The 27,155-nt window shown below is 44.1% G+C and overlaps 1 protein-coding gene and 1 long non-coding RNA gene across 13 annotated transcripts in view; one reads left to right on the forward strand and one right to left on the reverse strand.

Moving 5' to 3' along the window:
• The window catches only part of LOC6739955 (protein kinase shaggy), a 42,995-nt gene that overhangs the window by 1,998 nt on the left and 13,842 nt on the right, over positions 1 to 27,155 (forward strand). For 7 of the 12 annotated variants that reach the window (XM_039297307.2, XM_039297308.2, XM_016181019.3 and 4 more), the window contains exon 1: positions 22,703 to 24,597. In XM_039297307.2, coding sequence (XP_039153241.1) covers positions 22,884 to 24,597 — 1,714 coding nt within the window. In that variant the 5' untranslated portion in view covers positions 22,703 to 22,883. Of the gene's footprint in view, positions 1 to 4,985; positions 5,217 to 5,452; positions 5,931 to 7,430; positions 7,611 to 22,702; positions 24,598 to 27,155 lie in introns of those variants that run through there. The other 5 variants (XM_039297312.2, XM_016181011.3, XM_016181014.3 and 2 more) reach the window with 3 other exon arrangements.
• LOC120285332 lies at positions 5,453 to 6,668 on the reverse strand. The gene is made up of 3 exons (XR_005544625.2): positions 6,532 to 6,668; positions 6,079 to 6,249; positions 5,453 to 6,020 (listed from the first exon to the last, which is right to left on the reverse strand). It is a non-coding gene; the product is annotated as an uncharacterized LOC120285332 (long non-coding RNA).

Genomic DNA, 27,155 nt, shown 5'->3' on the forward strand with positions numbered 1-27,155 from the left:
CTTTCCAGTTTGTAGTGCAGTGTTTTTGAGGCTTCCCTGTAGGGAAATGCCTTCGCAATAAATGTCAGCCTGCATGGTGCAAGGGTGGGCCTAGAAAGCGAGAGAGAGAGAGAGGGAGAGAGCGCGAAGGAAAGAGAGAGACGCTGCACGCTATGCGACGGCACGAGATCCGCCCCACCCCTCCTCTCTTCCTTTCCTGCGACCCACAGGCACATGCACACCAACGCCCACGAACTTTGCAGGGGCACGCACACTCGTGCAACTCCACGCCAGAGTTGTCAACTTCCTGTACACGTGCTCCACTCTCGCCTGGCAACTCCGCTCAGTTAAGGGAAACAAGATTGCGCAAAAGTGCAGGCCACAAAAACACGGGGTGACAAATGATTGACTTTTCACGTTTCATTTCCAAGTCGGGCTTCTGTGGCTCAGCTGTTCTTCCGCCGCACACCCACACATCTGCGCCTGGCTTTGTGTTGTGGTGGCAACACTTCTGCTCAGTGTGTGTACGTGACGATGTCCTTCGCCTGCGCGTGACATTCCGATACTTTGTACACAGTGTGCACGCCGCCAACGTCTTATCGATTATTCCATTAGTCATCGTCTTCTTTTTGGGAACTGGCCGCTTGGAGAGTTATAAAAACATCACATCTTCATCTTTAGTACCGCCACTTAAAGTGCAGGCACTATTAAATTTTGCTTTCCCATTGAAATGATCGTTTTTGAATTACCTGTAGAATTGGCCGAGAAACCGTGAGCGGAATACTAAGTTTATGTGCATATCAACCTGTATTTGGTGGTGGTTTTGCGGCCATTTTTCCGACTGCTGGCCACTAAATCCACTAATCCACAGGACAAGCATGAGCTGTTTATCCAAGTTGATTTATTTGTCCAGTAGTGGGCAATGAGCTTTTTGGCGCGAAGGAGGCGACAGGGCTGACATCATTTTGCAGTCGTTAATCGATTGCAGTGGGAATTTGACATTTGACAGTGTTGTAAAGCGGCGGGGCAGCAGCACTAGTTGCGTCGCGTCTCAGTCGCTGCGCTGTCGACGGCGACGTCCTTGCTGAGCTCCTGTAACGGCTCTCTCGAGGCATTTTCCCCGGACTCTCTCTCAGTTTTCCTCTGCCTTTCCCGTTCGGTTCGTCAGTCGAATTCTGCCAGCAGCGGGCTCAAAATCAATGCAAATTTTCGCGCCGCCGTTTTCCACGCTTTTCACAATTATGCTCGGTTCCCAGCCGAGCGGTTTGACTTACTTTATTTTCAAATACCTATTTTAGTTACAGAAACTGGTTTAGATAGTGGTAAAAATCAGCTGATTAGCATTACGTAATTGTGTGTGTGTGTGTGTGTGTGTCACGTGCGTTGCTCTCTCAAGCGTGTGTAGGTGTGTAGGTGTGTGTGCGTGGGTGCTGCATTTTCTCCTTTTCATTTAGCCGGCAGCCGAAAACTTGGAAACCACTTCCAATCTGAAAACCCTTTTTTCTTCTATTTTTTTGAGTGCACTATGGTTTTCCAACTACGTCATTGAAGAACCGAAAAGAAGTAAGTTTGGATAGCGGAGTGTATAATTTTTAATCTATAAGAAGGACTTTCGAAGATCCCTTTCGACTCATTTGTTTATCGGTGTTAAAGGCAAATAGCTAAAACTAATAAGAAATCCCCTTCAGCGTAATAATCTATTACCACTTTTCGCTGCTGATATCTGCTGATACCATCGAACTGGAAATGTCCTATTGTTCTTGTTATTGTTTTCAAATCATTTCGAAACAATGGAATGAAGTGCAAAATACGACAAATAATTTAAACTCCCCATACTTGTACATACATACACATACCTACGTACGTATATACTGTGCGGTTCAAACGATAAGATTATGATTGGGTTCTTTGTTGCTTAATTCCATTTGAAAGTACAATGTGTATATCATTACTTGATATTGTTACTGGGTTCTTCCATTGATACTGGCCACAGGTAGGGAATATATAGAAATGACTGCGGAATAATTGAGCTGTCTATTACAAATGCGATCAGTAGAAAGGTGGACTGGAAATACACCGTAATGGCCATGTATTGATTTGCGTGATCCAAAAATAGGGGGTTTTCCCCTTGAGCTGACCAACCGGCGGAAAAACAATAACTTCAAAAAAAGAAAAATGTGAAAAACCAAATAGAAAGAGAAAATAGAAGGAACCCAACAATGGCAATTTATACGCTCTATTCGAACGTTTCTTTGGTTGTGTGGGGCGCGTGTATCAATAAATAAAATCAACTAAAAATACGTGTGAAACGCACGCGAAAATAGCCGGCAATCGGCAAATGAAAAGAAAAGCGCGGGGAGGGGGTTGGGGTGGTTAGGAAAAGCGCGGGGGGTGGAGGACAGCGGGAAAATTATGACGCGTTCGCGACTTTTGCGCGAAGGCGGTTGGACCCAGCGAACCCCGCCCCTTTTGCCAAAAATAATCATCACCATTGGGGCGACACTTTCTGCGAAACTCACGAATGCAGGGGGCAAATGAAAAAGACAGGGAAATTGGGGAAAATCGGGTAAGGAAAAGTCGTCGGCACGCAGAGCTTCATTTTAAATTCAATTAAGGGACATCAAGGCAGTTATTGAACTGCCAATAGTTAAACGGCTATGGGAAATCGAAACCGACCGAAAAACATCAAACGTACGAAAAACACTGTGAGAAAAAGTCGGTACAACCATTTATGCGAAAATAAAGATAAAAAAAAAAAAAAAAAAAATATCAAAGAAACGGTATTAATATCAATTTTCTGTTGTACTGACTTAGTTTCTGAGAAAAAGTGAAAAAGTATAATTTTTTTTTTAGCTGTTTTCCCGAATGGATTTTTGATGAAGGGGGGTCTTTCGTCACCAGCTCGCTCTACCCTATCGCCCCGCATTTCCCGCCCGTTTACGGTTGCTGCCAAAATGTTTGCCTTGACGCTTTTAACCTTGATGGATTCGCTTTCGGAGGCGGTGGGCGGTGGGCGGTGGATGTGTGGGTGGTGCAGAAGTGTTTGCTGCTGGAATGCCATAGCATACTTTCTAGAGTGCGGCCACAAACACAACAGCACACACACACACACACCCTCGGGTGTGCATTGATTTTTCTGTTCTCCTTGCTTTCCTCATTTTTCCTTGATTTTGTTGTGTATTTAGTCATCTTTTTTGGGTTGCCAGGCAGCCACCGCAATGCTCACAAGAAGGGTCGTCCTCCTGCGCCCTCTGACCCCTGCGATCGATAATTTATAGAGGCGCATCATTGGCATCGTCGAGTGAAATTCAGATGTTGTTGTTCCTTTGATATTTAAACGGCCAACTAGCAGCAGCACTAGTTTGTATGCGATCAGCTGCATATTTTCTATTTATTAGAGAATTTACTTTTTACCGGAGCTTCCATTCGAGCTCTGGTCCTTGGTCCTTAGTTCTTAGTCCAACATTAATTACGCGAATTGCGATGGCTGGCGCGAATTTACTTTGGCCGAACACGCAATTCGCTGGGGTCAGGTCAAGTGACCTTCGCCCCGCTCTGTGGCGCAAGTGACTAACGTTTTGGTACGATTCTGGCCAAGTCAGTCGAATGAATGAGCTAATTGAATGAATGGAAATGAGATGGCGACCAACGCAAATGTGGAAAGCCTGCTGGCGGGGTCAAAACCCGAGGGGATGGCTGGGCAGTACGGGAAATTGGAATTGGAGAACCTCTTCGACGCTGCGGCGTTTGGTTTTGTGGGTCAAATGGCGGCAGTCGCATGACGACAGCCACGAAAATGAAACCTACGAAGCGTCCTCGTTGTCATCGTCGGTGTGTCGCCAGTAGTTCCCTCCTTTTCTCGTCGTCGTCGTCTCTCTCTCTCTCTCGCACTCTGCGCTGCCCTTTGACCCCTTTCTGCCACAGTCACCCCCCTGCAATTTGGCTCCTTCTATTTACACTTTGGGCTTATTATTTATGCCCTTTCTGCAGCGGGCCACTTGCATTTTTAACGACGACCTTTGCGGCCCATAAAGTAACAATCTATTTCCAATGCAAACCGATTAGAAAACTCATGTTCATCCTCGCACCGAAGGATCCATCGGGATGGGGCGGGGGCGGATAAACGATGGGATGTGTTCTAGTTGGATGTTCTAGGATAGGAGTTAGGACTTGGACTTACTTTCTCATGCCACGTACTCCGCTTGTCCTTTGTATTGTGCTTGAATTTATTGCATGCAGTTTGGCCGCTCGCGTGGTGGAAAGTCATAAATTGGAGGCTCCCCGCTTTTCCGGCCCCGCCCCTTTCGCGCCGCCCTTGCCGTTGATCTATTTAAAATTAAATGGTGTCATTGTCAGGCGGGCAGTCGTCTCTCTCTCGCTCGCTCTCTGCTTTCCTAGCCACTCTCTCTCCTCGTCCTTTTTTTTCCAGCTGCAGGACACTTTGTCGAAGGTCTTGTGGGGCGGAAAAAAAGGGTGGTAATGGATTTGGGCATGCACCACCACTACTGCTTTTGGTTTATTTGCACTGCAATATTTCTGATTCAGTGGAAATACTACTTCGAAGTGGAGATTTTAAGGATACCCAACTGGGAAATGCCGGAAGAGGTTATTCCACTTGTTGGCTGTGGTCCATGCGCATGGAGTTCTCAATCAGATCAGTTGCAGTTGGTCAGTCCGACGGAGCGTCACTGCAAGTGGGTCAATCAGTGGGCGCCACGCCCTAACCTTTGCCCCCGCACCGGGTCCATCTAGCTGATGGAGACCCCCAGTTTGCTTGTGGCTCTTGGAGGTTTTCTCGGCTGAAACGTGGCCACCCACCCGTGGCTGTTGCAGCTTTGATTAACATCTGTTTGCAAATTGCGGGGCAATTTATTTTGTTGACACCGTGTGGGGGGGAGGGGGGAGGTGGGTGGTGTGTTAGTCAGCCCAATTTGTCACTGTGCCCCTTCGATTTCCTTGCAATTTCCAACACAACTAACTGCCAATTTCTCTTTCTTTTGTTGCAGACTGCAGTGCGCCCGTCTCTTTCGCACCCATTTGAAGAGCTGGCAGTGGGAAAAGAAGCGGATTTTCAAGTGGACTGAGAACTTTGTGTATTTAAAAACATACAATAAAAAAAAAACAACTGAAAATAAACAAAAGAACAAGAGCTGTTGTGCAACTATGAAAAAGTCAAACAAAATTAAACGAAAAACCGCGAATTCGACCAAACTGCATTTGTGTGTGTGAATGAATCGGTAAAATATGCAACAACAATTCCCCAAAAACCAAAAACATTCGAAAACGAAAAGGAAAACGCGAAAGCAAAGTTTCTAAAATGAAAATTAGGATAATTAACCTATTAACCCAACCAAATGAACTGAGAAATTGAATTCTTTAAAATAAGATATTAAGTGTTTTTTTTTTTTTTTGATTATTCTGAAGGCTTGTAACCTATATATCGCTAATGAAATCAAATTTTTAATAATTGCAGCCAATGAACAGTTACAATTGTTGAGCCGTTGACGAGTTTGTGTGTTTGAAAAGAGAAGCCGGAAATACAGAACTAAGTTGATTCTTGCCAAAATACTCGAAACAACACTGCTGCATGCCAATGGCCTTGCAGTGCAGTAGAAAAACGCAGCAGCCGAAGAAGTAGCTGTAAAACGTGGTTTTTTTGACATACTCGTTATTTTGTAGTGGCAATAAAACCGAAATCGCAGCAATAACAACACCGCGGCCACGAGCAACGCAGATATATCGAAGCCAGCTGAGCTACCAATTAGCTGAGATAATCACTTCAGAACCAACAGCAAGCCAGCTCCAAAGAGTTATAAAAGCCGACCAAGGAAGGAGCACCGGAAGCAAAGCAGCAGCAGGCGTTACGATGAGCGGTCGTCCAAGAACTTCCTCCTTCGCCGAGGGCAACAAACAGTCGCCGAGTTTGGTGCTGGGCGGCGTCAAAACATGCAGTAAGTAGAGCCAGATCCTTAACGAATATCCATCCCCACTGCAGCGAAGGATCCAAAATCCTGGCATATCCTTTCATTCAATTTTACAGCCTGAGAATTACATACATATTACATGAGTGTAACAGCGATGTAGAACTAGCGCTCGCACCGATTGGGAATTATAAGTGCGCATAGTGGGGCAGTGATAATCGAAATCTAGTTAGATGTTTTCTTGTTACTTCCTTCGTTAGTTACTCAGAATGTAATTTCTGTGCTCCTGATCCGTTTCAGAACAAAGCCCAAGATGTTTATTTCAGCAAATTAATTAAGCGACCAGTTGCTGTAAAGTGAAATTAAGCCTTAATTGAGTTGCTGCTTTATTTGTTAGATTTTGTGTTCTTGAGTAATTGAATTTTATTACTCAGCTGTTTTGGGCACACGGCTGTTTTTGGCCCTCGATACGCGAAAAATGCCATCGTATTATCAGTGCTTACCCCGCCCGCCCCTTTTCGACGCTACTGCTACCACCTGTGTTAAATGTTAAAAGCTTAATTCTTAACAGCGGCTGCTTAGCAGAATGTTCTCTCTCTCTCGCCCTCTCTCCCTCTCTTCACTCACTTACTCTGCCGCTCTCTTGTGCTCTTCTTCTTTGCCACTCAATCGATAAATATGTCCAAGTATTCGTATTCGCCGCTCTCTCAGCTGCCTCTTTTTCGCCGCATTTTCGCTGCGCTCGACTTTTGCGCTGGTATGCGTGTCTGCTGTTTTCTGTTTAATTCGCCTTTTTGCTCGGATTCCGCAGCGAAAACGTCAAATTTTTAGTAGCACGAAATTCGTGGCGAGAAGAACGCTGAAATCGAAAAACGCGCGCCACAAATTAAAGTTAAAAGTGGAAAACAATAAGAGTAAAACCTTTGAATTTGCCGCTCTGCCGCTGTCACCGCGCTGCCTGCGTCGCTGCCCCCCGCTGCGCTGACGCTGCTGCGAATTTAGTTTCAATCGAGATTCACTCGCTGTGTGTTCGAGTTCTCTGCTCTTCGCTCTTCGCTTCGCCTTTGATACCCGAGTTTGCACTAAATAACGCAGGAAAAAAGCGCTGAATAAAACTCGAAAAACAAACGAAAAACGCAGAGAAAGAAGCAGAAGTAAAGCACCTCGAAAACACCGCAGAAAAGGCGAAAAAAACGACGAAACTAAGCCAAGAAGGCAAAAACGAAATCAAACGTCACTTTAATTTTGTTCTGTGCCCCTGTGTGTGTGTGTATTTGTGTGCGCGCGCGCTCGTGTGTGTATGTGTGTCAGTGCCCGTGCGTGTGTGTATCAGTAACTGCTGCGCTGCAGTCGACAGCGCGGCGACTGCGACGCCGTTAGCGCTGCAGAAGTTTTCGCCAGCAGAGAACAGAAATAACAAAAGGAAGTGGCTGAGGAAAAGAAGGTCAACAGTTGAAAACCCAAATCAACCCAAAATCAAAAATCCAAAAACCCACCGAACGACCGACCGACCGCCCAGCCACCCACACTTTCTTCGCTGCTCTCGGCGACCGCGACAGCGATAGCGGCGTCGACGTCCAGCGCCTTTCGCTTCTCCCGTTCTTCGCATCGCATCGCCTCGCATTTCTTCACTTCACCTCGATTCAACAGCGCTTTTCCGCTCCGCAACCTCATCGAGCATGTTGATCAACCGCGGCTCCCTACTCGAAGGTAAATCCGCGACAACAACAAGAACAAAAACAACAACAACAGCAGCAGCAGCAGCAGCAGTACATAAAATAAACAACCAGTTGCGGGGAAATATAAAATAAAATTGAGGAAAATCACACACGAAGCAGGCGCTTTTCCACCGTGCCCTTTGACCCTAATTTCCTTGGCCGTTTCCCAATTGCTCATATAGTTTCTGGAGAGAGACAGAGAGCGAGCGAGAGAGAGAGAGCGAATTAATCGTAACAGATTCAAAACCCAATAGCATCTGTTTTTCGCTGTTAAATGGGTGAACCAAATCGCCATTGTTGGGCTATCAAAGGTGAATCATAATTTACGAATTAATCAAGGTGGAAGCCATCATCTCATCAGCGCTTGGCATTGCAATTTGCAAACGAAATGAAATGAAATGATTGCGCGCGCTATTCCGAATCCATTTCCACGCCGCTTTTCCGACTTCTGCTTGGGATGCATTTCCAGCTGTCTCGCGTCACTCCGCACCACCCACCCAACCGCTCAATTAATTTCGATTCATAATTCGATTCGCAACAACAGGAGCTGTTTCGTGCACCTGACCCCCAGTTTATGCCGCCAATTACGTTTATGCGCTGGCGAGATCGCGAATTTGGGCCAAGTTGGAAGTTTTCGCAGTTGCACAAACACTCCGTTTGATTGCTGGCTGTTTTCATTATTCGATTTTCATTGCGATTAGTAACGCACTAACTACGCAGCTTTAGTCGCCGCTCTCCGGCGTAAACAAGATAATGACCTACATAGTGGGCGGGGGGTGGGAATGGGTGTGGGTGCTGCTACCATACGCCAATGCAACGATCTCTGTTGCTCGCTACTTGGTTTCTCATAAATATTTCTGCCGCTCCGAAGAAACGGAAATTTTAGCCGCCACTTTTTGCTATTTTTATTTATTAAATTTGTACATTTGGTTTTTCTTTGTATTTGATTGCGCTTGGTGTCCTGCGATCGGCGACCCCCAAATGCGTTTTTCGGTTTATATATTGCGTGCACTTGGCGCTTCTCCAAATCCGCCATCCATAATTTATCAATGTTGTTTATAATTGAAGAAAAGCAAATTAAATTTGTCTGTAAATTCGGCTACGAAATTCCTTGCGATCGAGCAAAATAAAAAAGTCTACTAGCAAGGTCACAGACCTCATGTAGCTTAGCGCAGTATCTAAAAACACTTTTCTCAATTAGCTGGTCTGATAAGGCGGGTTGTCTGAATTTATTGTCAAAAATTCTGTTCTACTTTAAATGCCAAAATTGTGTTCAAAATCTTTCGTCAAATATTCCCATAAATTAACTGAAAGGACGGACAGCCACCACTTTTTAGCCTAATTGGCATTAGCATCCACTTTCGCGAAACCATCGAGGCCACTTTGATTTGACCACAAGTCCCTAGAATCAGTAACCATATCGGCCAACAAGAAGGCAGCCAAACAGGGCCCCACCCGCGATGTGAAACTCAAGAGCACGGCCATCGAGAGCGGTCCCTCCAAGCCGCCGCCGGACAAGCATCTGGAGCGGCAGTTTGTCCAGTCCGTGAATAGTTAGTGTCCGGCCGTGTAGTTATAGCTAATTATTAAGTATCCGTACTAATCTCGAAATTTCTTTTCCAATTTCTTTCCAGGTAAGTTGACTTTCATATTACCAAAGTAACTATAAACGGGTAAACGGGTAAGCAAAAGTCTGTTCTCCCACATTGAAGTCTATATATATATAGTAATAACTGCTAAAAGCTAACTTATAGATATTGTAATTATTAGTTAAGTAATATCTACTTAGAATAGAACCGTTAAATGAGTACGAAAATGTTAAGCTAGTCTAATTTTGCAGAATTTGTATCTAGTATTGCCCAAATGGGTTAAGTTACTTGAGGTTATAAGATAAGAAGGCTTAAGATTTCGATTCTGGCGAACATTGAAGGCTGTGGCCTTGGGACTTGCATACTTTCGGGCGGCGCTCGTAATGAACCGGCTGCATTTTTCGATGCTTTCGCAATTAGCGGTGCTTAAAAGACTTCGCCACCCACCGCCCACCCTCCACATTCACCACCCACTGCATTTTCCACTCTTTTTACTCTTCTCTTTTTGTTTTGTTTTGTTGACTCATCGGCACGCGCGCTCTCATTTCGGCCTCTTTCTTTATCTCTTTCTCGGTTACCTAATTTTTGCATAAGTCGCGCCGACACATGAGAAATTCCGGCGCAGCGTACTAACAAATACGCACACACACATTCACACACGTTCACACACACACACACATGCATGCAGCTAGCACACTCACGCACCGCATGCAAATTAGCTGTCCGCTGACTAGAAATTCTTTCGCGCGCGCTCTCTTTCCCGCCCCCTTGCTCTGTGTGCTCGCTCGCTCCCCAAACTCCACACACACGCTCCCCCGCTCCCTCCCTCGTCGCTCACCGTCCATGTGACGATCAATTTTAGCGCACATTGGGGCAAAAATGTGGAGCAAGCTGCCAGCGCTGCTCTCTTTCGGGTCAGAAACAGCATAAATACTTCTTTCATTTATTTCCACTTCCATTTGAGAAGCGAAGCAGAGCTTTCGGCCCACCGTACAAACGTTCAATGCTCCGGTACAGCTGCGGTCAGTCAAATATGTCAAATAATCCTTGCAAGAGGCTAAAAATTATGTGTCATGCCTTGGTGTAGAGACAAGCTTACCTAGAAAGGTAGCTACAATTATAAACTACGGAGACGTTTCTTTAAAGTTGTCGAAATATAGATTAGTTAGGTGGTCCTTCCGTTGCGAGCGCTGCTGTGTTGGGGGACGCCGGCGCAGGCGCTGCTGCGCTGCCGGCGACGCTGTCGCCTGATGTGAATGTGATGTAGATGCCCATGCTTCGACTCGCTCACTCGCGTTGAATCCATCGAGCAGGCGCGTCGTTCTCTCCTCTCGTTCCGCCGCGTTCCATTCAGCCATTCCGCGACTCTATTTGCTTGTTGTTTTTGTAGCTTTATCAGCGACAAAAAAAGAAAAAAAAAAACAAAGCGAAACGAAACATATAAATATAAATAACAACGGCGAAACAAAAAGTGAAACAAAATCGTGACGCGCCTGATTACTTCTTTATTTTTTGTGTCAACAGTGCAGTGTAATGTGTCTTCAAAAGAAAACAAATACAAAAAAAAAAAGAAAAAAAAAAATAAGAAACTAGTCGTATTCAATATGCATTGAAATCTAATTAGTTGCCGCATTGTTGTTTTTTTGTTTTTGCCGCCTGACACCATTAGAAAATCACGAAAAGAGCTATCAACATGGCCTAAAGTGGCCAATGAATTGGAGTTTATTTCACGGCGTTGTGAAATGTGCTCCAACTTTAACCCAAAAACGCACACACACTCACTGCCAATGTATTTATGTTTTTTTTTTATTTATACTTGGGGGAGATATATTTTTAGTGGGGCGAATGTTCTAGAAAGCTCTTTAAAGTACCTCGATTTGTGTGGGAATCTAACGCTCGTTGTGGGGGCAACAACTCGCAATAGTTGTTCGTGGAAATGTTGAGATGTATAGGTATCCACGATTTCAGTGCATCTTCACTACCAAATCCGAGAAGAAGTGCCTTAAAATTCATCAATGGAAAAGTTTTTGCAATCTCCCCGTCTCGCTCACTTGCTCTGGCCCCCTCCATCGCCGCTCTCTTTCCCCCGCAAGGCGCACAACAAGTGGCAAACCGAAGCGGCGGCGGCGTCGTCTTCAAACCAGTTTTGTACTGTAGCGCTGTTGTTGCTGCTTCAGCTTACACGGAAAAAAATGCAGTTAATAGATCTTTCATAGAAGTTAAAATAAATTCGTTCTATATATTTTATTAATTTTCTAAGCAGGAATTAAAAGAGAATATGCAACAGATACATATCTAAAAAAGCGCAAATGATGTGATTAAAGTTTGTTTTATTATCACGACACTTAAATTGTTCTCTGTGTAGTTCTGCGGCTGCTGCGTCTCCGCGATAATTGGTGCGGAGGCTGCCCCTTCCGCCCTCCCCCAAACTCCATCTACCATCTACCGTTCCGCCGATCAGTATTTGCTTTTATGGGCAAAAGTTCTTCAATGAGTGGTCACAGCATTTGCGAAAAGGGGGAGGGGAGGGGGGGAGGGGGTCGGTTGCGGTACGTGCATGCAATTCCTTATTGGCGACAATGTTGAAATGTGTGCCTGTTTGAGGGAAAACACCGGAGATCAAACCAATAGCTTTTAAAATTTTGATTGCCTTCTGATTTAATACAATCAATGGGATGTAGAACTTAGTGCCATCACAGTTATTGGACATATTCTAATTCCAATTTCCAAATGAGAAGCGGCTGAGGTCATGCTGAAAATGCAATTGTTTCTCGTAACGTGAATCGGTGAACAGGGGAATCCCCCTCAATGAACTTCCAGACTCGCATGCCCACCTTTCCCCGCGCAGTGGGGCCAAAGTCCCAAGTTTTTTTCAGCATGGATGGCAGTGCCTATTAGTGTGACCGCTGGTGTTCGTGGTGGCTTGGGCCAAAAGTGAATTATTCATGTTGTTGCTGCTGTCGCTCTGCCAGTGGAAAATTCCCAAAAAAAATTCGCATGAACTGCGCCGGCTGCTCCTCCGCTCCTCCGCTGCCCCACGCTTCTCCTTCCACTCGTTCTTCTTCTTCTTTGAGTGCCCCCCAAAGGCAAAAAGTCGGAGTCGAAGTTACTTGTGTGTTAGTTGTTGTTGCTCTTGCCCACTCATTCGCCTCGGTTTTTTTTTTATTTTCTTTTCTTGTCTTTAACATTTTTTCTTTTTATAAAAATAGCACAGACGAAGAAATATTTGCACACACACACACCACGCACACACGTGTATTGCAGCATTTGCTAATTTTCTTCGTTTGTTTCGCTTGGCGTTTTTTGTTTGTTGATTCGCCTATTGCTTTCCCCCCCTCCCCCAAACACCACCGCCGTCTTTCCGCTCTCGGTCACTTTTGTATTTTCAAAGACAGCAATTTGTATATTTAGTGCGGGGATCACTTTTCTCTCTTAAACCCGACTTTCTCACGCTCTCTTCTGACGCTCTTTCGTCTCCTTACCCCCCACCCACCCACGCCCTAAATGTGTCAATGGTTCAAGGCGGACGAATGAATAATCAAAGAAGAATTAACTCGGAGCTTTTCACATTAAAAAGCTTCTCAATGGTGGAGCTTTGCTTTCGTCAGACTTTTTTCGGGGGCCAAAACTGCATGACGTGCCGCCAAAATCAACAAACATAGTTTTATTTCGCACTTGGTGTATACATATTGCCACACTTGTTTTTTCCATCCAAGATCTTAGTATTTTCCTAGCTCCCTCTGATCTTGATTTCCATGGTTGTCTTCATTATTGAAACCGAATCCATCTCGTTTAATGCGGCTGTCACCGCCTCTAATCTTTGATTTCCCTTCAACATTCCTCCCACTTGCAGGCAGTTGAGTTTGTTTCACTGGCAGCCACGCGTTCCTTGTCGTTTTGATCCTCTTATAAATATTTGCACGTCTCGATTTACATTTAAGCTTGTTGTTTTTGTATTTATGGCATAATGACGCTTACGATGACGCGCTTGAATCGACCAAAAGTCGGAATTATATGGTGGCCCCCCGCTGATTTCTCACGCCCATTTTTGGAAGTGAATCGGAGCTTTGGCATTTTTGATAACCAGAAATGCTGTCGCCACTGCAAATACGAACAAAATATACATAATAACATGCGGAATCCGGCCCATGCCGTAAACCGGTGCAACCTTACTGACAAATTGCAAATGCGAATAGAGGTGCGTTTCATAATGCACTTCCGGTCATAAAACAAATAGTTCCATACATAATAAACTAAGCTTTCGATTGCTAATTTCGTTGTTAAAGTCCTAAGGCGAATTAATTGTTTATCAATCAATTGTTTGTTTTGATACAAAAGCACACATGGGCACAAAGAATCTGCTGACGTCGTCGCATTCTTGTTATCGATCAATTAACGCTTTTCACTTCAATTTGCAATAAAGTAATTCTTACGATAATAATGACAGGGCGGGATTGGATGGTACGTACTCGAATCGGTAATATGAGGCAAGGGAAAGGAACACGGGTAAAAATAAAGTTAACGATATGGCAGTAAACAATGTGGGTTGGACACAAGCTGTCCAAGAAGCCACTCGACGCGACGACTCGGGTTATAAAACTTCGACAACAGTTTTCACAGCACGCGCTGTTCCATTCCGTTTTATTCCTTTCGAAAATTGCCTTTTCGCTCAATTAATTAACTTATTTTTTATTGCACACAATTCTATTAAATGTGTGTTGTCTGTTGATTGGATTGCTGGGATTGTGTGTGGAGCATACAAATCTATTGGGGAATGTGGCCCCCATCATGCTGGCACTAAAATCAACTTAATAGCTGCGCACAGCTTGGGAACATGTTCATTGTGTGGATTTCTTCAGGACTCACTCTTCCTGTATGACGGGAATTAACTCGTCGCTATCCACTCGTCGTTTGATCAGTAACTGTCATCAGGTGGTGGTTTCGATGGAATTGATTGACAGCGAGTGACAAGTTAAAACTAATCTTTAAATTGAGTTCTAAACGAAAATATTGTCAATTAAGTAAGGGAAGGGGGTTGGTGCCAGGCGCTCGATGCCGCTTGCTTTGCTTTATGGTGCCCGTTTTTGCGGAAACTCGTAGCGTAGCACGAAAAACGCAATTAATTTATGCGAGAATGTGGAAATGGCGGAAAAGCATTTGCCTTTGTGACGCACCGCTCCTCCTTACATTTATTTGTGCAGGTGAATGGAATGGAAAAAGGTCTATACTTCTATGACTCGAGTTGAGTATACATTAAATATATATTATACAGTGTACTTGTATCGCATTGAATGCGCTTTTAACCTTTGCGGTTTGGATTTGGCTTTGGCCATTTGCTGTTCTTTTGTTGGTGGGCTGGCTGTTTGGTGTGCGAGTGCGAGGCCAGTAAACCACATTGAAACCAGTTGTGTGGTGTTCGCAACTACGCCGCCCACCTGCCTCTTTCCCATCGTTCCCGCCCCCCAATTGGCAAGGCCGATTATCGACCGCTGGCCGAAGGCTGCGAAGAAAAAGCAAACAACGAGCCGTTTAGAAAGTTACCAACTGTTTAAGTTGCCTTAAATGATCTGTTGCGCTTATTCCTCGTTTCATTTTGCTGTTTCAGGTTAACGGTCGTGCCTGGCCTTGGCTGCGTTCTATTCCGTTGTTGTGCAAACGCAACGTTTGGAATTTAGCCAACTAAAAACTGTGCATTTACATTTGTTTTTTGTTGCGCTTAATTGGTTTCGTTGTAGTTATCACCTCTGCGTTTTATATCACTGTTTCAGGCTAAAGCACATTTGGCCTTGACTGTCCATGTTCCATTCCGATTCGTTCCGCCCGTTCCACTTAGCACATTGCCAGGCGTCAATTAATTGATCAACAGTAGGAACGTTTTGCATCCAAAAATAGACGCCAAATATTATCACTTGCCTTTTGTCTATTTTTAATGCAAATTTCGTGGGCAGGGAATGGGGAGAAAAGGACGTTTAATCAGCGGCGCGTGGCGTCTAACGAAATTATCGCATGACCAACTAAATCGGCTGGCTGCCCCCTCCTCATCCACCGATTACACTGAGATTTTTCGCCGCTCGCCAAAACTTTCCAGTCTGCTGCACAACAATGTGAAACGGAACACGAAACGTTCCTCTTCTTGATTCACATATCTGTACATATAGACCGACAGACAAACGTATTTTCTGCGTTTCGTTGCGAATCTTTTGGCGCAATTAGCGTGCACAATTAGCACATCTCTAGTACTCGTAGCGCCGTCCTTTTCCAGCTCGCTTGCGTGCAAATTTAATTAGCGGCCCATGCCCGGCGAGAAAGAGACGGCGAGATGGGAAGTACTGGATGAATTATTGGATGGAAATTTAATGGCTTCGAGGTGAAGTCTTTTGTCCACGACTCCCAATTATCGATTAAGAAGAGAAAAGAAAGACACACAAATTTTCCACTGGGACGATCTGCAATTAGCACCTCGTTATTTATGCGCCGAATTCATTTTCCGCCTTGCAATTTGCCCACGACAAATATAAACATACAGTATTGGGACTAGCACTTAGCGTGGATCCATCAAAAATCCGCTTATCGCTTATCACGTGCTTCCCCAAACGCCCCCGAGTGTCGTCTATACGAGTATTTGCGATGTCGTTTGTAACTCGCAGTAAATTTCGACCGGACTTTTGTGGGCCCACCGGTGGCGTCTGGTCTGAACCGAATCTGACGCAACTTGGCCCAAGTTGCTTGGGATCGATCTTCCGGTGCACTAGCACCTAGGGCGAAATGTGGGTCTTTCTGTTGTTGGATTTTGTCTGTCTGGGGGGAAATCTTATCGCCCACCATATAGAGTTGGGCTCGCCTGCCGTCTGGTGTCATCAAGTGTCTGCGCCAGATACGGATACGATGTGTAAAAAACTACTTGATGGAATCTTGGAAAGTTTATTTACTACCCAGAATAATATTTCTACTCAAGTACTGCGTTCATACTCGCATATTTTGATCAATGAAAAGTATCGTTCTATCATAACGGACCAATTTAAGTTCGCGCTTTTGCGAAATCATGAAACCTTACTGCATAAACGTACATGGTGCATGAAGGCGGTGTGTCGGCGAACTTTGAAGGGGTTATGTGGCTAACTTCTGTGCTTTCGATTTTAAACAATAATGCGGGGAAGCACAATGAAAATGAAACATAACGAGAAAGAGAAACAAAAACAGAAACAACACAAAGGCGTTTCAAGAAACAGGGGAAGCAGCGAGAAAGAAGCAGAAACTTCAGCATTCGCCTGACGTAAATGCTGCCACGCATTGCGTCATTGTGGGGCTGAAGTGGGAGCGAGAGGGCCGAGACTGTGCGAGTGAGATGGCTGCATGCGTGAGAGGGAGAGCAGCTGCCGTTCCTTCTCTCATGAGAGCATTTGTCGGCTTTTTCTGCTCATTAATGATTCGATTTTTGTTTTATATTTTGTGGTTTTGTGTGTGCCTTTTGTTGTTTTTGCTGCTGTTGGAGATGACACATGGTTCACTTATTCAACGAGGGGGGTGAGCCAAAAAACAAAAACAAAAAGAGAGGAGAGAGGAGAGATTGTCTATAAATAAACCAACATTTTGGTAAACTTTATGCGGTGCAAGCGCTTTTCTCTGTGATAAACTGTGCGTAATTTTTGTGGGAAAATGGGGGAAGAATTGGGAAAATCAAAATTTCATGGTGACCTGAATTTTCGAGTTCACTATCTCTAACGATCGCTTATTGAATTGGCTGATGCAATTCATTGATGGCTTGCAAATACCAATTTGGCATTATGTTTTTGTGTTGTATTAATTTATTAGTTATTTTTTTGGATTTACTTGATCAATAGCTCTATAAGGGTTTTTAAATGTCTGGGTTGAAGGCAGTTCGCTGGCTTACTTTTGCATATTTTTTCCTCTTTGTTTTGTTTCTCGGGTTTCTTGGCTCGAGTTTTTGCATTTGGGGGACAACCCGAGTACTTGGAACTCCGCATTTAGTCAGCGCTCGTTTAATTTGTCTTGGTTTTTTCCTTCGGTCGGCTTTGAATGGGTAAAAATGGGTAGTGACTAAGCCAATGCCAATTTAAGTGGCTTTAACCCATTGGCGCCGCTTGGAGTCGTAGAATTGTTTCGACAAAAATCACTGTGTTAAGCAACATACACACATTCAACCACTCTTTCGCTTTATGAGTTGACTCACTGTGTTTTTGTTTATATGCAAATTGTGTTCCGTTTTATTTTTACAATCGCAGTCGCTGTGACTTTCCCATAAATTCCAAAAAATAAACAAAAATATTTTGTAATTTCTTATCAATGTGGAAAATGCTTCTCCGCTGCCTTGTTTATTTGTTTACATTAAGCAACCCAACATTGTTGTTGTTCGTCATGTAATTATGATAATCAAGTGCAGTAAAAACGAAAACAAAGAACTTGGCAACAAGAAGGGGTTTTTTCGAGGGGGTTTTGGGGATTGGGATTGGCATACGTTCGCGTATATGTATGGTGTGAGGTTTTTAGAGTGGATTGCCGCTTATCATCGCAAGTTAATCTCCTTTCCCAGCTCATATACTCGTTCACGATCATGTACTCCTGTACTGTATGTTCTATATGCATACTTAAAGGCGACGGGCCATATAGATAGGCGATACATGATCCGAGGTGCTTCAATATAACCCCCAGTCCCATTTCACTCGGCTCCCCGTTCCCAATTAACAGGGAAAAGTACTTAGCACAACACACACATGACCAAAGTTCACTTTCGGCTAAGCGTTTTATATTATTTTTGATTAATTAGGCAATTTGCCTGCACAGTTGTTGTTGCTACTTTTTATTTGCTGATAAGATTGGGCCATGAATTGCGACGTGCACGTGTGGTTTTGGCATAAGTCGAGTCCCTCTTCCATGCTTCCGCCCACCAGAAGCAAATCCACTCCAGAATCGGTGCTTTGGTTTGGCGACAACTTGACATTCAGGCCACCAGCCATCCACCTGGTTGGTCGTATCGTATTGAGTGCACAGCTAAGGACCGAAAGTGAATTTCAAGTAGGAGTGGGTTTTTAAGTGGATGAGTGACACGAATAGCGTTATTACTTGATTGGTCATAGTTTCATGGAGTGGAGTGGCTCTCTGGAACTGTTTGGTAGTCTAGCAACATAATATGTGCTCCTACATATATGTACGACGTAGCTTTTCTAGTAACCAATACTATATAGTGTTAGCTTTTGTTTGTATCAGGGTTCTTAGTGAGTAGTGCTCTCATTATATTTCCTCGCCTTGGGTTATATTTTTTTGTTTCCATTGTTTGGCCATTATCTCTTGCTGCAACTATTGATTTCCAGCTGAAATTACTAAGCAATTGATAATGGATTGCTCTTAATGTAGTCAGAGCGAAAAACTTTGTTCTCCAAGTTTCTTCGTTTCCATTTTATCACTTTGTTGTCATATAAGTGGGTTAAACAATTATCATATAATTGCCGTTCTAATGACACGAGCAAACGCATACGCCGATGCCTAATCAACAAATATTGATTGTTTTCATTATACATGCATTCCGTTTACATAGAAGTATTTCTGAATATATATTATATATATTTACATGTGCTCTAGACGACGAGAATCAAGGTATTATTACCACAAATTATCGCATTTTGAGAAGCCAGTTTGGACGTTGAGCTTGTTGTTTCGGTTTTTACCAGTTTTTGGTTGTTCTTGCTGCCATTTGTTTTGGACTAGAAAGGTGTGGGTGGTGGTAATTGGTAATTGGGTGGCGGTTGCCACCAGGGTTGGGCATTCACTAATCGCGTGTTGGCTTTGGCACCACCTCCCCTCCCCTCACATTTCCCCCATCACCTCTCCTTTGTGTTGTTCGCTTCCTTTTCCTTCAGTTTTCCAGAGATGGCTCGTCTTTTTACCATTTTGACGGCTTTGTGTTGGTGGCTTTGTGCCCTGTAGCTTTCCTTTTGTGTTAAATGTCCCATTGTCTTTTGTTTGTCGATTTCCCCGGCAAGAAGCAACTACGCGTCGCAATATCAATTATAAGGGCTTTTTCTAGAAGAATTTCTTCCAATATGGTATAAGAGAAATGTAATAGGGGAAGAATCTTCTTTGTTTCACTGTGAACTCCATTTCCGCTTTTAACCAGTTTAAGTTTGTTTATCGTTATCGCTGTAATCGGTGTTCGCCACCATTGCTATCGAAGTCATATGCCTTTAAGATGTTAATCGACGTCGGTGTGATGCGATGTGCTGCAGTCTGTCATGGGTTAATTGCCTGGTCAGCTCTAATTATTGATTGCCGACTCGGTCATTAGCAGCTGGCGAAGGAAGTCAACGATAGCGATAGCCATGCACAAGCTTTTTCGGTTTCTTTTTATTTTCTTTCCATAGTAGATATGTATGTATGAATATGTTTGTATTTTTATTTACCACCCCCTGCGTAGGGTGGTCTTTTGTGTATCACCCCACCAGGGCCTCCCAGTTTTAGTTGGTTCTTTGTTGACTGTTGGTATTCTCAAGTCTTTGGCAAATATGCAGATGCGCAAAATTTCCTGTGGCGCTTTACTCTTCAATTCTCCTCATTTAATGATTCTCCTTCTATTTCTTTCCCAAATGAAATGCAAATGTTTTGCTGTTTGCTATTTTCTTTCGCCTATTTCATCTATTGTTCTATTTCATGCTGTTCTATGCGCTCGTTGTTGTACTTTCACTTTCGCGCGGTTGATGAGGTGGCCAACAGATGGTGCTGGCGTGCAAGCAACAGGCGTTGATGGAACAGTGGAATGGAACGCATTCGATGTATTTTTGGGTCTCGTTTATTCCTTTTGCTAATTATTTGCTGCTTATTTATATTTCACTTTCGATTTCGAATGCCGCCTCTACAGTATTTTTAGTTTCGATTCAGTTCGATAGCCTAGACCTCAAAAAGGGGCACGGTACGGTACGAATGGCGAATGTTAAAACATGTTTTGCTTTTTGACATTTTTCCTGCATTCGAAATCAATATTCCCCAGCCGGTATAAATAGCCTGTTAAAGCATGTCTTGCGGCAATTACCGCTGTTAATAATACCAACCACGGCAAATGTCAGAGCGCATTATCGACATGCAAGTTCAAGACCAAGTAAACAAGAACCACAGCCGCTTGGCTCACATGCCCAGCCTTTCTCTGTGGAAACCCCACTACTTAAGCCCGACCCAACTCATTTGCTATTTAAATGGAAGTTGACTCGAAGCTGGAACCCACCGGCACGTGGGTAATATCGATTGAAATGGAAAAGAAACAGTATTGTCCTGTGCTGTGGCACATTTCAAAATTTTCCGTTCCCTGCGGCTCCAGATACTCAGAAGCAGTTGTAATTTGATGCATTTCGAAAGTTTTTTTTTTAATTTTTTTTTTTTTTTTAATTTCTTACGTAACTTAGTTCCCAGGTGTTTATTAGATAAAGAACCAATTTGTAGATATTTATTACAATGAATTATTTCTAGAGTGGCTAATAAGTGAATGTCCCTATAAGTCACCTTCTGCTCAACCCAACAAGAGCCCATTCGATGGTGTATACAGCAAGTAATAACTTGTAGGCATTATATATTTAAGGATTGGGGCTCTGCGTCTTTTCTAAGCTCCAATGTCAAGTCAATAAACATTAAAGCAAATGACGCAGTGGCGAACGGAATTGGTTGCTATTAGTAGGGGTTGCTTGTAGGCGAAAGTGCAAGGGGAAAGTTCGTGAACAAGGGACCGATTGATGTTGGGTATAATCTAAATGATCTAATATGATATTTGACAAAGTAAACATCATTATTGTAAAAAGTATTTGAAAGTTGATCCCCGAGGTCCGAATGATAGGTGTGTTGGAACGACTTGTACATTGAACACCCTGTACGAACTACACCACCCTGTAGGTAGCTTTGTTCATCCCCCAACTAGCAGGGTTTCGTGTTTCTGTTTCTTTATCATTATTTTCCCGTTTCTTGTTGTTTTTGTGCCATGGCATGACCTAACCGACTAAGCCAACAAACTGACCCAAGCACACCCTTCACCACTTCCCGTCTCGTCCGCTGTTGGACACTTGTCATCCGTCTGCAAAACCGCTTTCAACCTGAAACCAACCCGTACGCCGTTTAGGGGAATTGGACCTACGGACGGAGACCCGTGCAATAATTGTGTTGCCTCGTTGATGGGGTTTGTCTTTGGTCTATTGCGCACTATTGGTGTTGACCATTGTTGATTTTTTGTTAATGTTTACCTTAGTTCTACGTTTGCCGTAGTTCCTTGTGTAGTAGTTTTCTTGGCAAACTACTCAATCTCATTTAAATAAATAAGACTTGCGGACTCTCCCCTTATTCGCAGTAATGCGGGTCGATATCTATAGATGGAATCTAGATGGTACGATACCAATTGGTATATGTACTGATATTCCTTCTATAATTTCCGTTTTTCATATTGTTCGTTGCAGTACCCTTTTTTTTTTTAGCACATCTTTCCAGATGCCGTTAAGCTGTTGCTTAATTTATAATTCATTCCTGTTTGATTTAACACCTCCGCACTTTAGGTCTCTTGATAAATATGTGCAGTTGTAAATTAATGGGGCCGGCAACAAAAAGATTTCCTACCCGCCCCACCCATAGGCGGCATGCATAAGTAAATAAAAAACGCTGTTGTTTTATTGTTGTTTCTTTTTTTGGCTTTTAGTGTAGTATTTTTAATGTTGATAAATGGCAGTTTAAAGTAGTGATAAGATTAAGGTTTTTACGGCCAGAGGAATAATGGAAGAAGAAGATACCAGGAGCTTATCACATTTCTGTTTGTGCCAGAATTGCATCTGTGTTCCATTCCATCGCGTTCCGGTCTCTGCAGGTGTTTCGCTGCCAAAGCGTTACACACATTTGACCGAGGAAAGTTTGCTCGCCATCTCGCTCTGAATCCGTGCCCCTCTCATTGTTCTGTGCTCTCCCTTTCTCTTTCTGTCACTGCGTTGTGTTACATTCCCACTCGTTCCTCCGTCCATCACATACACATATGTGTGTGTTGGCGTGCGTCAGCGATAATAATTTGGAATTTGAGTTGTCGTTTTCGCTCTGTTTCGCTCTTTCTCTCTGCGTTTCTGTTTCTCGGTTTCGTTTGAGCTTCTCGAGTTCTCAGTTCATTCGCGACCTTAAAGGCGGCCGCACATGTTGCACGCTGAGAAAAACGGACCAGACCAGAACACAAATAAATAACCCAAATAGACAGTAAAATATTGAAAATCACAAAGATCTCCCCATTTCTGTTGTTTTTTTTTTTTTTTGTTTCTGTTTCGTGAGAGTGTGTTGTTTAAATTCGAATGCTTTTTGTTTGGCTTTTCTCTATGGTTTTTACGGTTTTAACAAACCGCAGTGCTAGGCTAAATTTAGCCAGAAATTCAAAATAGAACAAATTGGTTTTTGAAAATGCAGCAAAAACAGCAACAATTCGTGTAACAAATCGAAAACAACCACTAATTTGTATACTTGATTTGAATAATATTAGGCAATGTGACTGTGAAGCGCCAACACTAAATAAAAAGAATCGAAACTAAGCTAAAATCAAGAAGTGATTTAAAATACCCAAAACAGAAAAACTGTGCCGCTTTAGACGCTTTATACGTTTCAAAGAACCGAAAAGGAAATACTCTAACGCCTAGAGTATTCAACAGACCATTAAAAACCTGATGGCAACAACAACAACCACGCAGGCAGCAGGAGCTGCACCAGCTCTCAATCTATTGCCCGCCAGCAATAACAACATAAATAATACACTGAACAACAACAATAACAATAATACTAGTAGCAGTAATAATAACAACAACAACGTAATAAGCCAGCCGATTAAAATACCGCTGACCGAGCGCTTCTCATCGCAAACATCGACGGGCTCGGCGGACAGCGGTGTAATTGTTTCCAGTGCATCGCAGCAGCAACTGCAGTTGCCACCACCACGCAGTAGCAGTGGCTCGCTGAGCCTGCCGCAGGCGCCACCTGGCGGCAAGTGGCGGCAGAAGCAGCAGCGCCAGCAGTTGCTGCTCAGCCAGGACAGCGGCATCGAAAATGGTGTCACCACCCGTCCATCGAAAGCCAAGGACATCCAGGGTGCGGGAAAAGCCAGTCACAATGCCACAAGCGCGAAGGAGAGCGGCGCGCAGTCGAACAGCAGCAGCGAGAGCCTGGGCAGCAACTGCTCCGAGGCCCAGGAGCAGCAGAGAGTAAGGGCCTCCTCCGCCCTGGAGCTCAGCAGCGTGGACACTCCCGTGATCGTGGGCAGTGTGGTCAGTGGCGGCAACAGCATCTTGCGCAGCCGCATTAAGTACAAGAGTACGAACAGCACCGGAACCCAGGGATTCGATGTGGAGGATCGCATCGATGAGGTGGATATCTGTGATGACGATGACGTCGACTGCGATGATCGCGGATCGGAGATCGAGGAGGAGGACGACGGCGTCAATGTGGACGACGATGTCGAGGAGGCCGACAACCAGTCGGACAATCAGTCGGGTATTATTATAAACCTCAAGAGCAAAACCGAACAAGAGGAGGAGGTGGACGAGGTGGATGCCAAGCCGAAGAACCGGCTTCTGCCACCGGATCAGGCGGAACTCACAGTGGCGGCGGCCATGGCACGTCGACGCGATGCCAAGAGCCTGGCCACCGACGGCCACATATATTTCCCGCTGCTCAAGATCAGCGAGGATCCGCACATTGATTCGAAGCTGATCAATCGCAAGGATGGCCTCCAGGACACCATGTATTATTTGGACGAGTTCGGCAGTCCCAAGTTGCGGGAGAAGTTCGCCCGCAAGCAGAAGCAGCTGCTCGCCAAGCAGCAGAAGCAGATGATGAAACGGGAGCGGAGGAGCGAGGAGCAGCGCAAGAAGCGAAACACCACCGTGGCATCCAACTTGGCGGCCAGCGGAGCGGTGGTGGACGACACCAAAGATGATTACAAACAACAACCACACTGTGATACTAGCTCTAGGAGCAAACATAACTCGGTACCCAATCCACCCAGCGGCCACCTCCATCAGAACCACAACCACCTCGTTGTGGATGTGCAAGAGGATGTGGCTGATGTGAATGTGGTTGCCACCAGCGACGTGGACAGTGGTGCCGTCAAGATGCGCCGCCACAGCCACGACAACCACTACGACCGAATCCCCCGGAGCAATGCTGCCACCATCACCACCCGCCCTCAAATCGACCACCAGTCCCAGAACACCGAGGACGTGGAGCAAGGAGCCGAGCCCCAAATCGACGGCGAGCCAGATCTGGACGCGGATGCGGATGCGGACAGCGATGGGAGTGGCGAGAACGTTAAGACTGCCAAATTGGCCAGAACACAGTCCTGCGTCAGTTGGACCAAAGTGGTGCAAAAGTTCAAGAACATACTAGGTAAAATATATGCCCTAAACTTAAGAGGAGGCTAACTATAGGATAGTAATTAGTACACAGACTATATAGTATATAGACTTCAAAGCTCCAGACTTTGCCCCTTCATATCCACAATGGATACGAGCTGACCAGTGGGCTTTTCCCACGAACAAGCACAAATAGCAGAATTTCTCTTATCAATTGTTTTAAACTGTGATTTCTAAAGTCTTTCATTTCCTTTCTTCTATTTGTAGGTAAGTGTTGATTGAATGGAAAACACAAATTCCTCATAACTCCCGAGGGTTATCGTATCGGGTGAGATTGTTCTATGTACACACACATATGCACGCATAGATAAGTATTCTTTATACGTTTATGGGTGCGGAAAATTTTCGGAGATTTAATGTAAAGTGCTGGCTGTGCTCTCTGCTTCTATTACTCGTCATTAGTCAGCGAGTGAAATGATGATGTATAATGCAAAATAGTTTGATGAAACATACGCACTTTGTTGCATATTTTCTCTCTCTGTTGGGGAAGTTGGGTCAATAACCCAGCAACGAGTGCATTTTTCCATTTTCCGATAGCTTTGTCTTCAGATAAACGAGGGCGGAGATGATATACGCCTATATGGGATATTATTCTCCCTTTTATTGCCATACGTACATGTAAAATGTGATCTTGGCTTTATTGTGGAGCGCCGACGATAAGGCAAAGCGGAATATTCTCGCTGGGTCTCTACAACAGGCCATTTCTCTGTTGTTGCATTTGCTCGTTGATAAGAAAAAATCCGACGATGGGCAGGGCAACAGCACCGACTTACGCCAGCTGATGTTGATTTCTTCGCCAACTCATCTACATAGTATACTTTATGACTGGCAAACTTTGGATTAAGTGTATAGGTTATAATTATAACGACGAGTAGAAATTAGTGCGCACAAAGTGACCGACGAGTTTTAGGACTGACTTATGGATAATATAACTTTTCCGACGAGCGATCCAGTTACCTGCCCACCTGTGTCATTCGATAGCGTGTTTTTTTAAGATTCCACTACCCACTAAATGGTTGTCAGTTGCATCACTTGGGAATCTTGGCCCGTGAGCTTAGCTAGCAAACGAAGCGTTAACGCCGCGGTGCGAAAAGTGGTGAGTGGTGAGTGGTAAGTGGCTAGTGGCATTCCCCTGGCTGGCTGCTACGATTCCAGCGTATGGAAGGCACTGTGTCAGAGCGTGCTTGTCACCTCGGTATCATCGCCATATCATCATCAGCCCAAGGCGGCGTCGTCTCAGTTCCCATCCGGCAAGTCGTAGAAGTGATTTGCAGCTTTTCGCAGATGCTGACTGATAGCAGGAAGGTTGGCGAACTATATACATATATATTTTTGCTTTACTTCACTCCGCCCAACTCCCGCCCCCGGTTTCTCGCTGTGTAGAGGTTAAGTCAAAGCTACGGCAGGCTGCATGATCAGAGATCGGCAGTAAAGAGATCAAGAGGCACGCGGCTATACTGCTTACAGCGCTGATTATATATAGCCGTATATATAGACCCGATTCCCGTCGAGGGGGTGGCAGGGCAGAGAATGGGAAGACGGGAGGAATTGGGGATTCGGGAGCAGAGATTACGCCGTGTTAGCTGCTGCTGTTGTTTTTTTTGTGTTAACGCTCGACAATCACGCGCTCGTTTCATAAAACGGATGACAGAGCAAAAAACTTTTCCAAAAATATCAAAGCCCAACAACATGCATATATTGAGCAGCTTGTGAAATGTATTTTTACGTATATGTACATATATGTATTATATACATTCGAATATTCACTAAATCTGTGACCAAACGGAGGCGTGTCTCTGTCGTCTTGTTATTTTTTTTTTCGTTTTTTATGCCGCCCTCTCACCTCATTTCCTTTCTACCCTGCCCTGCCTCACTTTCGATTTGGGATTTGAAATGGAAAAATATGTTTTTGTGTTTTTCAGTAAGTAGTTGGGAATATAATATATATATTTGCAACTGGGATTATTATTTGTTGGCAAAGAGGAGGGGGAATCCCTATAACCTGTTGATGCTGACTATTGAAGAGTAAGATTAAATGTGGGCTTGTTGTGGATATTGATGGGTATCTGATAGTACAATACTGCAATTTGTGTATTTGTATTTGCACACTGATAGCAATGCAACAGGTGATTAGTGATTAGTGTTGCTATTTTCGTCAGTTACAGCGATGGAAATGTTTTATTTAGCATTTGCCCAGCTGTTTTCCATTGCCGATACGCGTCTGCTTTTATTTTAATTTGCTTTAGTTGATCTTATGTTATGTCAACTCGCATTCAATACTCGTGTTTGATCAGCTGCGAAAAGAGCATTTTCAATGGGTTCTAGTTACTTACTAGATAGCAGATATCAGATAATAGTAGCTCTCTTTAAAATGCACCTCACGAACTATTGATTTCTCTTCGGCGAAATGGCTTCCTCTGCTCCGATTTGTTTGTGTTTTGCATATATTTTCCGCACTTTGAGGTCTTCTAACGATTGGGAATGGATGGGGAGGCATTTGGACGTTTCGTAGATACAAAAGAGAAGAGTGTT

This window comes from Drosophila simulans, chromosome X (assembly GCF_016746395.2).
Source record: "Drosophila simulans strain w501 chromosome X, Prin_Dsim_3.1, whole genome shotgun sequence".
Lineage (NCBI taxonomy): Eukaryota > Metazoa > Arthropoda > Insecta > Diptera > Drosophilidae > Drosophila > Drosophila simulans.